At 55.3% G+C, this 14661-nt stretch overlaps 1 protein-coding gene across 4 annotated transcripts in view; it reads left to right on the forward strand.

Annotated features, from left to right (window-relative positions):
• The window catches only part of EVC2 (EvC ciliary complex subunit 2), a 130795-nt gene that overhangs the window by 14054 nt on the left and 102080 nt on the right, over positions 1–14661 (forward strand). For all 4 annotated transcript variants that reach the window (XM_084971428.1, XM_084971429.1, XM_021100987.2 and 1 more), the window contains exons 4-7: positions 1650–1718; positions 4495–4681; positions 9009–9118; positions 13990–14043. In XM_084971428.1, coding sequence (XP_084827554.1) covers positions 1650–1718; positions 4495–4681; positions 9009–9118; positions 13990–14043 — 420 coding nt within the window. The remainder of the gene's footprint in view (positions 1–1649; positions 1719–4494; positions 4682–9008; positions 9119–13989; positions 14044–14661) is intronic.

The raw sequence follows: 14661 nt of genomic DNA on the forward strand, positions 1-14661 counted from the left end.
ATCAGAAGGTACCTTCACAGTGACATCGGGATGTGTTTGACTAAGTATCTGGGTACCGTGGCCCAGCCAGCTGACACGTAGCATTTGCTGTCATGCTCTGCTTCCACCTTCGCTCTGTGTGTCTCCTCCTTTTCTGTCACTAATAAAGACACTTGTCACTGGATTTAGGGCTTGCCTTATATCCAGAATGATCTTGAGAGCCCTCGCTTAACCACATCTTCAAGGACCCCTTTTCCTGGTCACACTCCCAGGCTCTGGGCTACAGGACGTGGCGCTGCCATTCAGCCACTGTGGTGGTCATCTCTCTCCTTTGCAGTCCTCCCCAGTGACAAGTGGCTCATCCCCTCTCAGGGCAGCACCTGCGTGCTGTGTGTCCCACCCCCTCCTGCGTGGCTTTGCCCAGTCAGCTGTGTTTATCTGGTTGCTGTTTGCAGGACGCTATGCGGGGATCAGAGGATGAGAAAGCCAGGCACCTGCCCTCAGGGACTCGTCGGGGTCCTGGCACATCATAGTGGGAGACTGGGGTGAAGGGCAGAGACTCAGGCATTATCAGAGGTCCAGGAGCTCAGGCTGCACGTGGTCAACGTGTTTTCGGGAACATCGCTCCCCACCCCCACCCCCACCCCCACCCCCGCCCCGTGTCTTTGTTCACGTCTCTGCAGTGAGAGGGTCCCACTCTCACTGGAAGAATCGTAGGATGTGGAGGCACGGAGCCCGGGTAGAGGCCAAGCTTCCTGCCTGTGCAGCCTTGGGCAAGCGGGTGAACCGTCCTGAGCCTTAGTTTCCGCATCTTGAAAACGGGAGGACTAGGATTCGGGTGTGTTCCATGATGGGCATACGCCTGGCACGTGGGAAAGAATCGCCATTGTTGGGATTGTCGGTATCACGGAGAGCCTTCTAGTCTGTGATTCAGAGTCAGGCTCCACCCACTGCAGATAGAGATGGGCGGGGCCGGCAGCGGGGAGGTGGGGTCCGCAGCGGGGGCGGGGCGGGCCCCCCCAAAAGCTTCCTGAGTGAGGTCAGTGTCCAGTTCCGTTTACAGGATTGTCCATGCTGCAGCTGTGGGGCCATCGGGGTCGGGGGGGTAAGGGTGACAATGAGCAGATATTGGTTGTAATTACGAGGGGCAGCAGGGCTGGCATCTAGTGGGCAAGGCTTGGCTTCCCATTGGTGTCCTTCCCGGGGAGCCGAGGCTGGAGGAAGCCTGACCTGGGTGGAGTCTCCCTCTGTTGATGACAAGGTCCGGCCCACGGTGACTCCGTCCCTGCGGTGTGGCCGGGTTCCCCAGCAGTGACTCCCAGCAGGCGCACAGGACACGTGGGCTGTCATTAAAGGATGTCTCCAGAGCCCTGCTCACGTTCCTCTTGCTGAAGTGCCAGCCCTGGTTTGCCGAGTCCCTGCGACACTGGAGTCATTCACATGCACCCAGACCAGGACACAGCCCTGTGTGATCTCACGTCCACTGTCTGCTTTCCTCGTAGGTTATAAGTTCCAGTCTTGAAATACTCTTTTAAAAAAAATCAGGACCAGAACTTACTCTGGCAGAAGTAACCCCTCTACCCTCTTCTAACAGTTCACCTGGTGCTTTTATTTAACCCGTGTAGTGTGAAATGTTTCTCATTTTACATAATTTCTCTATTTTATCATAGCATGGAGATACTTCAAGAGATCTTCAAGGAACTTCTGAGAACGGAGTAATTTTTCAGAAATGTGCAGTGGTGAGTGTTCACGGGTGGTTTATACCTTTGCTAAAATGATAGATTAGTAGCGTTATGTATTTTTAAAACCTTCAGGATTTCCCACTGCAGCTCAGCTGGTTAAAGACCCGACATAGTCTCTGCCAGGATGTGGGTTCCATCCCTGGCCTCACCCAGTAGGTTAAGGATCCCGTGTTGCCGTGAGCTGTGGTGTAGGTTGAAGAGGTGACTGGGATCGTGCATTGCTGCAGCTGTGGTGGAGGCCGGCAGCTGCAGCTCCGATTCAACCCCCAGCCCGGAAACTTCCAGATGCTGCAGGTGCGGCCCTAAAAAGAAAAAAAGAAAACTTCAAATCATGTGGTTATCTGCCCATGTCTGGACACCAGTGAGGAAGTGACCCACAGGATTTTATATTTTATCTTTTTATTTTTAGTTTTCTTTATATGTTTTATTTTTGGCCGCCCTGGAGGCAGGTGGAAGTTCTCAGGCCAGGGATCAAATGCACGCCACAGCAGTGACCCAAACCGCCACAGTGACAACGCCAGATCCTTAACCTGTTGCATCACAAGCGAACTTCGAGGGCTCTTCTATTTTATACATCAGCAGTGGGACTAGGATTTTTGGGTAACAATGAAGTTGTTAATGAAAATCCTCTGTGATCATTGAAATTGAGCAAGTGTATTGCTTCCGCTCAGATTTTAGCATTGCTGTGGTGCCTGACGCTTTAAAATTTATTTAATGGCTTTTAGGCCTTCGGTCCTTACTAATCCCGTGGGGTGGCTTTCACGTGATCCTTGTGTTGGGGGTCCCTACGCCCGCCCTCAGCTTCCGAGGTGCTCTAGAAGGACTCAGGGAACTCAGAAAAGCTGTTCTACTCACAGTAACAATTGATGACAGCAGCGTGACATAGATCGAAGTCAGCAAAGCAAAAGGCACCTAGGACGGGGTCTGGAGTGACCAGGCCCAGGACAGCCGGTCTTGTCCTGGTGGAGTCGAAGGACCAGCAGCTAATGTGCCCACCAGTGATGAATGGCATCAGCCAGGGACACTCACTCAAGCCGTAGAGTCCAGGGCGTGGAGCTGCCCTTGGAGCTGCCCTGGGTTACCCAGGTCGCTTAACACAGCTCGGCCCAGGGCCCCACTGTGAATCACATCATTAGCGCAGACCACCTGCCGCCCTAGGCCATAGGTATATAAACACACTCTTATCAGGGGTTCCCGATGTGGCTCAGAGGTAACAAATCCGACTAGTAACTAGGAGGATTTGGGTTTGATCCCTGGCCTCGCTCAGTGGGTCAAGGATCCAGTGTTGCTATGAGCTCTGGTGTAGGTCGCAGACACAGCTCGGATCCTGCGTTGCTGTGGCTGTGGTGTAGACCAGCAGCTACAGCTCCGATTCGACCCCTAGCCTGGGAACCTCCATATGCCACAGTGAGACATTACAAAGACAAAAGATAATAATAATAATATAAAAAAGAAAAAAGAAAGACACTCTTATGAGGCAGGATGTTCCCAGGGCTTTCGTGGCTCATTTCCCAGGATCTGGTCCAGGGCCAGTCCTCTCTTGGGGAGGTGCAGGGGCTGGACGGCCAAGCCTGCTGAGCCAGCCATGCGCTGCACAGCCCTCACATCAGCCCAGGCCCTTGGCTCTCTTGCTCCCCTTCCTGGATCGAGATGGTGCTGCCAATCTCTCACATGTCCTTCTAGAGACATTTTCTGCCACGGGCGTGCAGTTATGACTCGGCGGGGGGGGTGGGGAAGCACACGTTGGGAGTGTGTTGGGGGGGGACACGTACCTACACACACCTTCCTTCTTCCCCTTTTTACATAGGTGCCAATATCCTACACACAAAGTTTCACAGCTTGGAGTTCTCGTTGTGGCTCATCAGGTTAAGAACCTGACTAGCGTCCACAAGGTTGTGGATTCAATCCCTGGCCTCACTCTGTGGGTTAAGGATCTGGCGTTGCCACAAGCTTTGGTGTAGGTCACAGATGTGGCTCAGATCCCGCGTTGCTGTGGCTGTGGTGTAGGCTGGCAGCTGTAGCTCCAATTCGACCCCTAGCCTGGGAGCTTCCATATGTCGCAGGTGCAGCTCTAAAAGAAGAAAACAAATTCTCCGACCTGCGTGTTCCCCTTATTGCATTCCAGAGCTCACTGTGCCTGGCACATACCTTGCTTCCCTGTCTTGTCTTAGCCCCTGGGGCTCTTTCAGCAGCGCGGGGCTGCAGGAAGGGCAGCAGTGGTGGGAGACGGGCTCAGACAGAAGGAGCAGGGCCAGGTTGCAGACGTCAGAGGGGGAGCCGAGCTTTCAGGCCACTGATGGCTTCCAACAGATGAGCTATTCAAACTCGTGGCCAGGCAGATTCTGGAAGTGGGAGACTGACCAGAAGATAGGAGACCAGCTCCGGGCAGTGCCGGAGTTCACGTGACCATCAGAGACCCTGCGCCGGCTTCAAAGTGATGGAGTAAGAAAGAGCCACTGTTTGCTTTGGTGACACCAGCCGTCAGTTTCCCCAGCCTGACTGTGGTTCTGTGCGTGGATGTTTTTCTGAGCTCCTCCGTGGCGTGATGGCCCAGCATTTAAGAATTTTGAAACTGTCTCAGGGCACAGCTTGGCAGGCAGGAGTCGCAATCCTTCCGGTGCCTTTGAAATCGGACCTGATAAATTCTCAGAATCTCTGAGCCGGAGTCCCCCACCTCTGCCTGAAGACCTAACGGGCTCTGGTCGAGCTGGGGCCTGGGGTTGGGAAATGGGGTTTGCCTGCGCGTCTGGCCTCACTGCCCCTCCTGTCCTAGGTGACCGGGCAGAGCGAGTGGCCGGTGGTCCACGTGCAGCTGCTGGTGCACAACACCCGGGCGCCCTCGGCCACCAACCTCTCTGACCTGCTCTTGCTGGACAACGTCACCGGCCTGAGCGTGAGGGAGTCGGCTGGAAACCAGACCTCCAGGGGGTTCCAGGCTTTCAGGAAGAAGTTCCTGCAAGGTAACAGCAGGGCTGTGATGTCCGGGGGAGGACATGGTGAAACCACGGGCAGATACAGGGCCCAGGACGTGAGGCAGGTCTGTTCTTCAACACGTGACCCGTTCGTGCAGCTAAGCCTCCAAACGGATTCTCTGATGGGGGCATCTGAGGAGGAGACCCCCTGCTTGGTATCTGTGGCCAAGAAGCTGGATTTCTCACTTAGCTTGAAACAGGTGGGATTTGGGAAGCGAATTTTTAAAATGTATATATTCAACATTTATTATGAAACCTGTCAAACGCAGACAAAGAGTTTACAGTGAACCCCAGTGTATACATCAGCCAGATACCAAAATTACCATCACTCGCTAAAGTGAAGAGCTTGATCCGGGAGTGCTGGCTGACTGCCCGGCAGAGGTGGGTGGGCTTCGTCACCCACTGGCCATCTCGGGCCGGCGCCCCAATTCCTGCAGGAGCAGAGCGGTCGCTCTTCCTGCCGGCAGCCCACCCCACGAGGAAGATGGGCTGACCAGCGGTGCACCCCAGAATTCCCATCGGAGGGGTGCGTCGCCCAGTGAGAGGCCAGCCCTGTTTCAGGCTCACGGACAGAAGCATCAGGGGTGGTGACAGGTACCTCCTCTGCCGATCGCTGTCCCTTTGTTCTGCAAACTTTCTGGACTGGTCATTAATCTGAGGGTTGCCAGAGACGACGGGCCCTGGGGAGGGAGATCAGCTGTTGGTCAGGATGCAGGACAGCCCTGCTCCCCCCAAACCCCCACCCACTGCCCCTGCGTGTGTCCTTCTGGGATGGCCGGTGGGACGGAGAGATTTTTTCCTGCCCTGTGAAGTCTTTGGAAGTGACTCAGGGTGTCGCACTTTTGAAATAAACTCAAAGGTCCCTCTGTACGCAAGGCTGGACGTTCCCCCTAATTCTAATACCCGTTCAGATCACATCCAGCCACACGATTCCACAAGGAACATCAGGGGGTTTGCGATATGATTAAAGGACAGCCCTGAGTTCATCACACAAAGATGCTCTAACAAGGACCTGCCAGCACCTTCCTTTTGCAAACTCTCAGGGAGAAATGAAAGGTTCAGAAATGAATCCCCTACTGATAGAAATCCTAGTATATTCAAGTGCAAAAGGCATTAAGACCCGAAACCAAAACTTTTTTTTTTTTTAAATGGCTGCACCCCCCTGCATATGGACGTTCCCGGGCTAGGGATTGAATCCGAGCACAATTGTGGCAACCCCAGATCCATCAACCCACTGAGCTTGGCCAGGGATAGAACCCAAGCCTCTGCATCCACTGGAGCTGCTAGAGTCGGGTTCTTTTTTTCATTTGGGGGCCGCACCCACAGCATATGGAAGTTCCTGGGCTAGGGGTTGAATTGGAGCTGCAGCTGCTGGCCTACACCACAGCCACAGAAAGCAGGATCTGAGCTGAGCCTGTGACCTCCACCACAGCTCACGGCAATGCTGGAGCCCTTACCCAACTAAGCAAGGCCAGGAATCGAACCCGTGTCCTCATGGATACTAGTCAGGCTCATTACTGCTGAGCCACAACAGGAACTTCCTGGAGTTGGATTCTTAACTCACGGTGCCACAGTGGGAACTCCTGAGATCAAAATGTTTACCCTTGTAAGTTTTGAAGTCCAAAGTCAAATTTTTAAAAAGATTCCCCAGACCATCTTCTGATTGTTTTTTTCTGTCCAGACTCTCCCCACTCCCAGAGGGTTGTTGCTGCTGGAAGGGGTTGGGGTTCCCACAGCAGCGGAAAGGGTGCAGCCTCTTGGCTCAGCAGCTGAATGAGTTGGACGCCAACTTTCTCGCAGGCTTCCCTTTTTAAAATTTCCAGAGGTAAAGGGACACAAGAGCCTTATCATGTGGACGCAGTGTGGTCTGGCCGCACAGTGGGATGTTACTGGATCTGAATGAAGTGCTCATATCCTTTCGACATGGATGAACCTCAAAGACAGGTGCTCGGGAAAGAAGCCAGATGGGAAGAGCACCCCTTGTGTGATTCCATCTCTACGAGATGCCCAAAAGGCCAGTCAGGGAGTTCCCGTTGTGGCTCAGCAAGTTAAGAACCCGACTAGGATCCATGAGGACGCAGGTTCGATCCCCGGCCTCGCTCAGTGGGTTAAGGATCCGGCGTTGCCGTGAGCTGTGGTGTCCGTTGCCGATGAGGCTCATGTCCCACGTTGCTGTGGCTGTGGCGCAGGTTGGCAGCTGCAGCTCCGATTCAACCCCTAGCCTGGGAACTTGCATAATGCCATGGTTGCAGCCCTAAAAAGACCAAAAAAAAAAAAAAAAAAAAAAAAAAAAAAGGCCAGGTAGTCCCCCAGTGCAGATTAGTGGTGCCTGGGGTGGAGGTGGCTTTGGAGAGTGAGTGCCATCGGGCACGAGGCTTCTTTTTCGAGTGTGAGAATGTTCTGAATCAGAGGTGGTGACGAAACAACGTCCCAGCGTCCCAAGGCAGTAGCCAGCATGGCAGTCACTACCCGCGTGTGGCTTTTTAAATTTGAACTCATTAAAATGAAATAAAACGAAACCCGGTTTCTCAGCCACACCAGCCACATTGCAAGTGCTCAACAGCCACGTGTGGCTGGTGCTCCTGTGCTGAGTGACACACAGACAGAGCGCTCCCATCACCACAGAACGTTCTAGAGATCAACCCATTGACTAAATGCTACGACTGCTTCCCTCTTCTCCAAAAAAAAATAGGTCTCTTTTTTCATCGTAAGGGGGAAAAACGTGGGATAAATGAAAGTGGAGACAAAAAACAGGGACTCAAATAAAAAAATAAAATCAGGTGGTGGTGATGGTTGCACAACTCTGTAAATAGATGACAAAATTCTTTGAATCTCAGGCTGAGAATGGGGCACGTGGGGTGACATGTAAATTTCATCTCAAAGCTGTTTCATTCACATTTCTGCATCCACCCACTTGAGACAGGCAGCCACCAGTCTCAGCCCCTGGGCAGACACAGCTGTGTCCCCACACCGGCAGTCAGGGTCCCCTCCAGGCCCTGGCTGCGGTTTAGAGGCATCCGCCAGCAAGGGCAGGGATGGAGGCCTTTCTCTCAGTTTCAGTTGCAAGGTGCCTTCCGTTCCTGCCAGGCGCCCGGAGCCCAGCCGGGACGTCAGCTCAGCGGGAAGAATCCGCCCTTGGCAGTGAGGGTGGGCACAGTCCATTTCCAACAGCAGAGGAAGGGTCCCCAGGGCACGCCGGCTCCCGCTGCAGAAGGCGGAGCTGAGACACCGCTGTCTCCTGCAAACCTGCAGACCTGCAGGGGTGGCCACCCTGTCACCTGCTCTCTTTCCGGGTCGCTGTCTTTCCACCCACCACTCTGGGCCTGCTGTTCCCCCTGGACTGGGGAATGAGTGTGGCCCCTTCCAGGGGCAGAGCCCCCTTCTCTTGAGAACTGGCGTTTCCGTCCTGACCTCTAGGGGCTTTGGGTCAAAACTCATCTCCGAGGGAAGCATCGCTGTTTCTGTAATTAAGCCACCAAGGGCCAAACAGAGACCGTGAGGCTGGAGGGGACCCTTCATGAGCCCGAGGGACCGTCCCCCACACGCTCTCCCAGGCCCAGTCTGGCGCTGCGTCCGTGCCCACCACTGTACCCACGGAACCCACTGCCTGAAGGTGGCAGGGAGGCAGCTCAAGTGGCTCCGTCCTCCGAGGCCCAGAGTCCAGCAGAGACTCTTTTCCTTCGTTGTGTGGGTGGGACTGTTGGGAATAAACGAGTCTCCATCTGGACTTGGAACAAAGCACAAGGGCTCTGGGGGTCCTAAGGGTGTGCGCTAAACGACCCCTGAATTACAAAGCCTGGCCCGCCTCAGCCTCAGGCAGGGCTGGACGGGGCGGAGGCACCCACTGGCCGCCCTGCCAAGTGAAATAAAAAGGGGGGGGGGCTGTGGAGTTCCTGTCGTAGTTCAGCAGGTTAGGAACCCAACATGGTGTCTGTGAGGATGTGGGTTCGATCCCTGGCCTCACTCAGTGGGTTAAAGATCTGGCGTCGCCTCAAGCAGCCTAGGTCACAGACGTGGCTCGGATCCTGCATTTGTGTGGCTGTGATGTCGGCTGGCAGCTGCAGCTCCAATTCCATCCCTAGCCCGGGAACGTCCATATGCTGCAGGTGGGGTCCTAAAAGAGGAAAAAAAAAAAAGAGGGCTCCTGAGAGCACAGCGGCCCAGGTCATCCTCCCTGCTACGGAGCCTGTGGGGTCCAAGGGGCCCTCCCTGCCGCCGTTGGCGGTGACTCTGGCCTCTTTGGATGCGTGGCTTTTGGGGGAGGGAGGGTGACAGAGGCCCGCTCTTGACCTGTGTGTGTCTTCCCTCTGAACAGTCGGAGACTCCTTCTCGGTGCAGTACACAGCCTGGCTCGAGGCCGGAGGCGTCGGGAGTGGAGAGGTCCTCATGCTTCCTGCCCTGCTGTCCTTCCAGACCTCGTCACCGGTACTGTCCTCGTGCCTTTCACTCCTGTCTTGTCACTGTTGTAGAAACCTTGGGCACAGCGTCCGCTGGGCGTTCTTTCCTGCCTTCCGTCCTCCGTTCATTCGGTGGTACTAGGTTCTGGACGAGTGCTCGGGCCCGAGGGTCTCAGAGACTTTGCCGGGAACCAGGCTTTCTCGTGGCTCCTTGTGACTGTGAGTTAATGCGTTAACCGGTGTGGGCCTGATTATAAGGACCTGTAATCCATAGATGTGCATTTCTCATCACCGGCTCTTGTGCGGAGCGAGCCCTCCGTCAGTAGTTTCCGCCTTGGGTTGGTTTGCCGGGGCTCCCGGGACGAGAAGCCGGATACCAGATGGCTCCAAACAAGAGCAGTGTATCTAATCTCAGGCCTGGAGGCTGGAAGTCTGCATCAGGGTGTGGGCAGGTTGAGTTTCCTCTGAGGCCTCTGGCCTTGGAGTGTAGACGGCTCTCTTCATGGTCGTCCCTCTGCACGTGTGTGTCCTAACCGCCTCTTCTCATAAGGGCGCCGAGCATATTGGCTTGCGACTCATCCCCATGACCTCATTGGACCTTAGTCACCTCTGCGAAGGCTTTGTCTCCAAATGCGCCTTCTCAGGTGCTGGGGTTAAGGCTTCAGCATATGGATTTTGGGGGAACGTGATTCAGCCTGTAGCCCCGTCTCGTTCCATGTGGGTGGTGGATGTGGTTGGTTGCATGGCACGTGCCAGGCGCCCTGCCCCCCCGGGGATACAGAGGTGATCTGTCCCTGTCCCCCAGGAGCTTCTGCGCTCGTTCCTTTGGTCATTTGGTTCTGACTTCAGACCCTGGAGAAAGTTCCTTTTGATAGATGTGGGAAAGGAGCCTTCCAGGTCATGTGACAGAATCAAAATCTGACTTCAGGGCAGCTGGCTCCTTTCACCCAAGGCGGACGGGCCCGCGTGCAGCATTTCTGCTGTAAGGAGAAAACTCACCCTCGATAAAAGTAAATCAAATGAAAGATTCCCAAAAGGTAAAGACCCGATGCGAGGAAACTGTATAAAACTGTCAGAAAAGACAGATGTCTCAGAAAACCGTGAAGGGCAAAGTCGAGAACCGAGGACAATGGATAAAACGTGGAGATGAAATGCTCCAGAAGGAATACCGTCCCTGATTCAAAGGACGGAAACCCGGCTACGTTAAAATCAAAATTTAGGATAAGGCGACCGTCAGAAACCACCAGTGGGAAACTCAGAAACCCAGTGAAACCGGAAGCCTCCACCTTCTCGAGGAGAGCTGTGTGGACCCTGGGCCAGGGCGGCTTCGCGCCTCCCGGAAGTGTCTGGAGAGGCTGATGTGGCAGCGGGAGGTGTGGGGTCGCATGAGGGGGGCCTCCACCGACTCCAGGGCCACATCTCTGGCCGTCACGCCCTGATGGGTCCTGTCTGTTGCTTTGCTTGGTGCCTGTCTGTGGCATCTCAGCCCCACCCCACCCCTCACTACAGTGCCGCTACGTGAGCCCGGGGACCCCATCACTCTCTTCCCAGGTGGGTTTTCAGCGCCAGAAGTAGAGCCCAGCCCACGCTGGGTGCTCCGTACATATTTGTTGAGTAAATGAATGAATGAATTAGATTCGTGAACTAATGATTCTCAGGCAGGTTTTTTTTGTCTTTTTTGACTTCTCTGAGCCTCAGATTTCTCATCTACGAAAGGGAGACTGCCCTACACTGTCTCTTGTCTAACAAGGTACAGAGATGATTGTATGTGTGCACATGGCCTGCGGGCTCCTTTGCCTTCCAAGCCTTCTAGGGCTCTCTGGGCAGTTGTGTGGACAGAGCGGAGAGGCCCCCTGCCCCCCCAGAGCTCTGGGCTCCTGCCTCCCTGCATTAGACGGCATCGCCCTCCCTAGACCTGCCTTAAAAGCGGCTGGTGGAAGGCCGGTGTCTGCGGAGCGGATGAGTGCTGGACAGCGGGGAGGGGCGCCTCGGCCTCGTCCTCCACCCGGTTCACCTGGCTGGACTTCACAGTGTCTTTGGGGGACTCCTGGGCCCCCTTGTGTGACACAGAGAAGGTCGAGGGTATTGGAGGGTGAAAACGATCAAAGTCTGAGTGAGGCTCACATCCGCACTGGGAACCTCGGCCTGCTCGGCTCTGAAGAGGCTCACACTACAAATGGGAGAATAAAGGAGTTATATGAAACTGCAGGCGCCCAGAGTTCCCGTCGTGGCGCAGTGGTTAACGAATCCGACTAGGAACCATGAGGTTGCAGGTTCGGTCCCTGCCCTTGCTCAGTGGGTTAACGATCCGGCGTTGCCGTGAGCTGTGGTGTAGGTCACAGACGTGGCTTGGATCCCGTGTTGCTGTGGCTCTGACGTAGGCCGGTGGCTACAGCTCCAATTAGACCCCTAGCCTGGGAACCTCCATATGCCGCGGGAATGGCTCAAGAAAAGACAAAAAAATAAAGTAAATAAATAAAAATAAAACTGCAGGTGCCCAGCTAGATGAAATCCTTCAAGTTAGAGTAGAGCCGGTGTCTGCTATTTCAGAGGCGGGAACGCTGCCCTTGGCAGTGTGTTCAGGAGCAGTTCAGCGTCTCTGGGCTTCAGTTTCCCCCCCTGAAAAATGAGAGGGGTAGGGAGGGTCCCTGCAGACTTCTTCCAGTCCTGCCACTTTACTTATTTTCTTAGAACTTCTTTATTTTTTGGCCGTGGCACGCGACAGCTCAATGTGGGATCTTCGTTCCCAGACCAGGGATCAAACCCCGGCTGCAGTGGTGAAAGCGTCACATCCTACCCACTAGGCCACCAGGGAACTCCCCTAGTTCTGACCTTTTAAATCGGTGCCTGAGCAATGGAAGGGGCAAAAGAAGTAGTTGCCATTTCCCGATCCTCAGAGCACGAGGTAGGTGCTGTCAGAAACACGCTGTGTGTGCATGTGGAACATACGTTTTTGAACACACGCTCACCCACGCGTGCACGTGCACATACAGATGTGCACACGCGCCCCACGTTCACACGAGGTTAGATGAGACAAGACCGAGATGAAGGGAGGTCAAGAGGGAAAAATCTAGAACATTCATATCCAGCTCCCTACTATAAAGTGTCTAAATATCCCGCCCACCTTACGGAACCACCCCTGGATCTCATGGGGCCCGAGTTTCCTCACTTCAGACCGGGATCCATTTCTCAAGCCTCGGAGTCGACGTAATTGCCGCGGGACTGAGGATTTGTGTTTGGCAAAGAGATGCAGACAAGCCGGGTGGCACAGCACTGTCAGCCCCTCTCTGCTTAGACCCCGGGTGTCAGAAAACACAGGAGGAGGGGCCAGAGGGAGAGGCGAGCACAGCAGAGGAAACCAGGCAGTGGTCCCGCGGGTCCAGAAGACCCTGAAATTCACAGGACATCTCGAATATTCCGAAGCACAGGAACAGGAAGCGCCAAGGGATTGTCATACGTGTCTCTTCTTCAGAGACTTGTTTTTGTTTGTTTGTTTGTTTTGTCTTTTTAGGGCCACACATACACCGTAGGGAGGTTCCCAGGCTGGGGGTCAAATCCGAACTGCAGCTGCCAGCCTACACCACAGCCGCAGCTGCGCAGGATCCGAGCCGCGTCTGTGACCTACACCACAGCTCACGGCAACACCAGATCCTTAACCCACTGAGTGAGGCCAGGGATCAAACCTGTGTCCTCATGGACACTAGTCGGGTTCGTTACCGCTGAGCCACAAAGGAAACTCCTGCTTCTGTTTTTTTTTTTTTTTTTTAATTTCCATTTCCCTCCTGAAAAAGCAAGCTTGCAGCGTTTTGATTTCCTTTTGACACCTCCCTCAGCTTGTCCTGTGGGCCCTGAAGGGCTTGGGGGGCCCCAGCGCAGCCGCTGTAAGAACTGCAGGGCGTGGATCAGGGAGGACCATGCTCAGGTCAGGGGGAAATACCCCCGAGTGGCCGTGTTGGAATCCCACAGGGTTGCCTGGCTCCGTGGACTTCGGGCTCCATGCATCCCGGCCAGGTTGTCTACAACGCAATGACCGCCACGACCTGCTACACCCAGTAGCGTAATCCTTTCATAGGACTCTCCCAACGTGCCAGGCACTCTTGTCATGAACCCTCACAGCAACCCTGTGAGTTGACTGTAGCTCCCATTGCACAGATGAGGAAATCGAGGCCCAGAGAGGCCCACATCTGGCCCGACGCCGGAGTGCTGGAGAGTGATGGAGCTGGACTCCAGCAGGGCCCTCCGGCTCTTCCTGCTGCCCTGCACAGCCTTCCAGTTGCCTCCTCCCCCAGGAAGACCCCCATGCTCTCCTGGCCCGTCTCCTCAGACGCCACGCGGTTAGACAGAGCAGTCACAACGCTCACCCTGCGTCATTCCTGCTTCCTGAGCTTTCTGAGCAGAGGAGCGTTGGAAGGGCACTGGGAGCAGGCACATAGGGGGTTGGGGTTGGAGGGGGGCCTGGAACCTCAGAAGGGGAAGGGCGGGGGAGGGAGGGGGGTGTCTCAGCAGTGACATCAGGGCCTGCAATTCCCTCCTCTTCCTGAAGGGGGCAGACCCGACCCAGGAAGATGAGGACGGCAGCTCCAGGGCATGGGGAGGCTAAGCTTCAGGGTCGACCCTCACCCCAGTCCTGCCCGATCCTGACCCCAAGGGCTTCACCACGAGGGCCCGCTGCCTGTGTTTTCCTAGTAACCAGGGAAACGGGTGTTTGGATTTCACACACGCTTCCAGGAGAGAAGGAGCCCTCGGGGCCCGTAGCACCCAGCCCCCGCCAGCTCTGACCCCCAACAGTCAAGGGCTGCTGGAGCTCCAGGCGCGGTGGGTTGGAGAGGCACCGCATGTCACCCCGTGTGCCAGATGCCAAAACCTGTCCACTCAAGCGCTTTTCTTTTCTTTTTCCAGAACAGAACGCAGCTAAAAGCCCTTCTTACCATCACAACGGACGAGAAGATAACGGTAAGAGGAAATGGGGGCCTTATGTCCCCAGGGTGCCTGGTCTCTTGCTGTTCTCAGAGCCGCAGGGAGGGGCCCGCCTTTGGCCCTCACCTCGCAGATGCGCCGAGGCTGGGGGCTCCATGCAGTCTGGGGTCCCCCAGTGTGGCGGAAGCTGTCTGGTTGGTTTCCTGGATGACCCCTTCATCTGGGCCAGATGGCTTGGTCACTGCCTGGACGGCTTGGTCACTGCCTGGACACCCACCCATCTGTGTCTGTTCGGCTGCTGGTCCCCGCCCTGCAGGGTCCACCTGGGGCCAGCGGGCGGTCAGGTCTTGTTTTCCCAGAGCTTCCCCGGGCCCTGAAGTCCTGCTTCTCCTGTTCACCGTGGACACTTCCCCATGTGTGTTCAGCTCACACCCACGGCTCACGCATACACGCATTTACCTGTTTATTCGCCGAATAACCACACTCCGTACTTCTCGGGCCCCCAGTAGGCGCCAGGCATCCTTAGCATGCGGAGCTGAGTCGTTCCCCCCACAATGGTGGGGCACTGAGTGTCCTTTATAATCATCTGCATTTCGTAGATGGGGCACCGAGGCACACCCAGGTCGAGTCCCTTGTCCAAGGTCACACGGCTGG

The sequence above is a fragment of the Sus scrofa genome, chromosome 8 (assembly GCF_054392235.1).
Source record: "Sus scrofa isolate SSC_HxYL_T2T_F1_AM1 chromosome 8, Sscrofa_HxYL_maternal_Yorkshire_Landrace_v2.0, whole genome shotgun sequence".
Lineage (NCBI taxonomy): Eukaryota > Metazoa > Chordata > Mammalia > Artiodactyla > Suidae > Sus > Sus scrofa.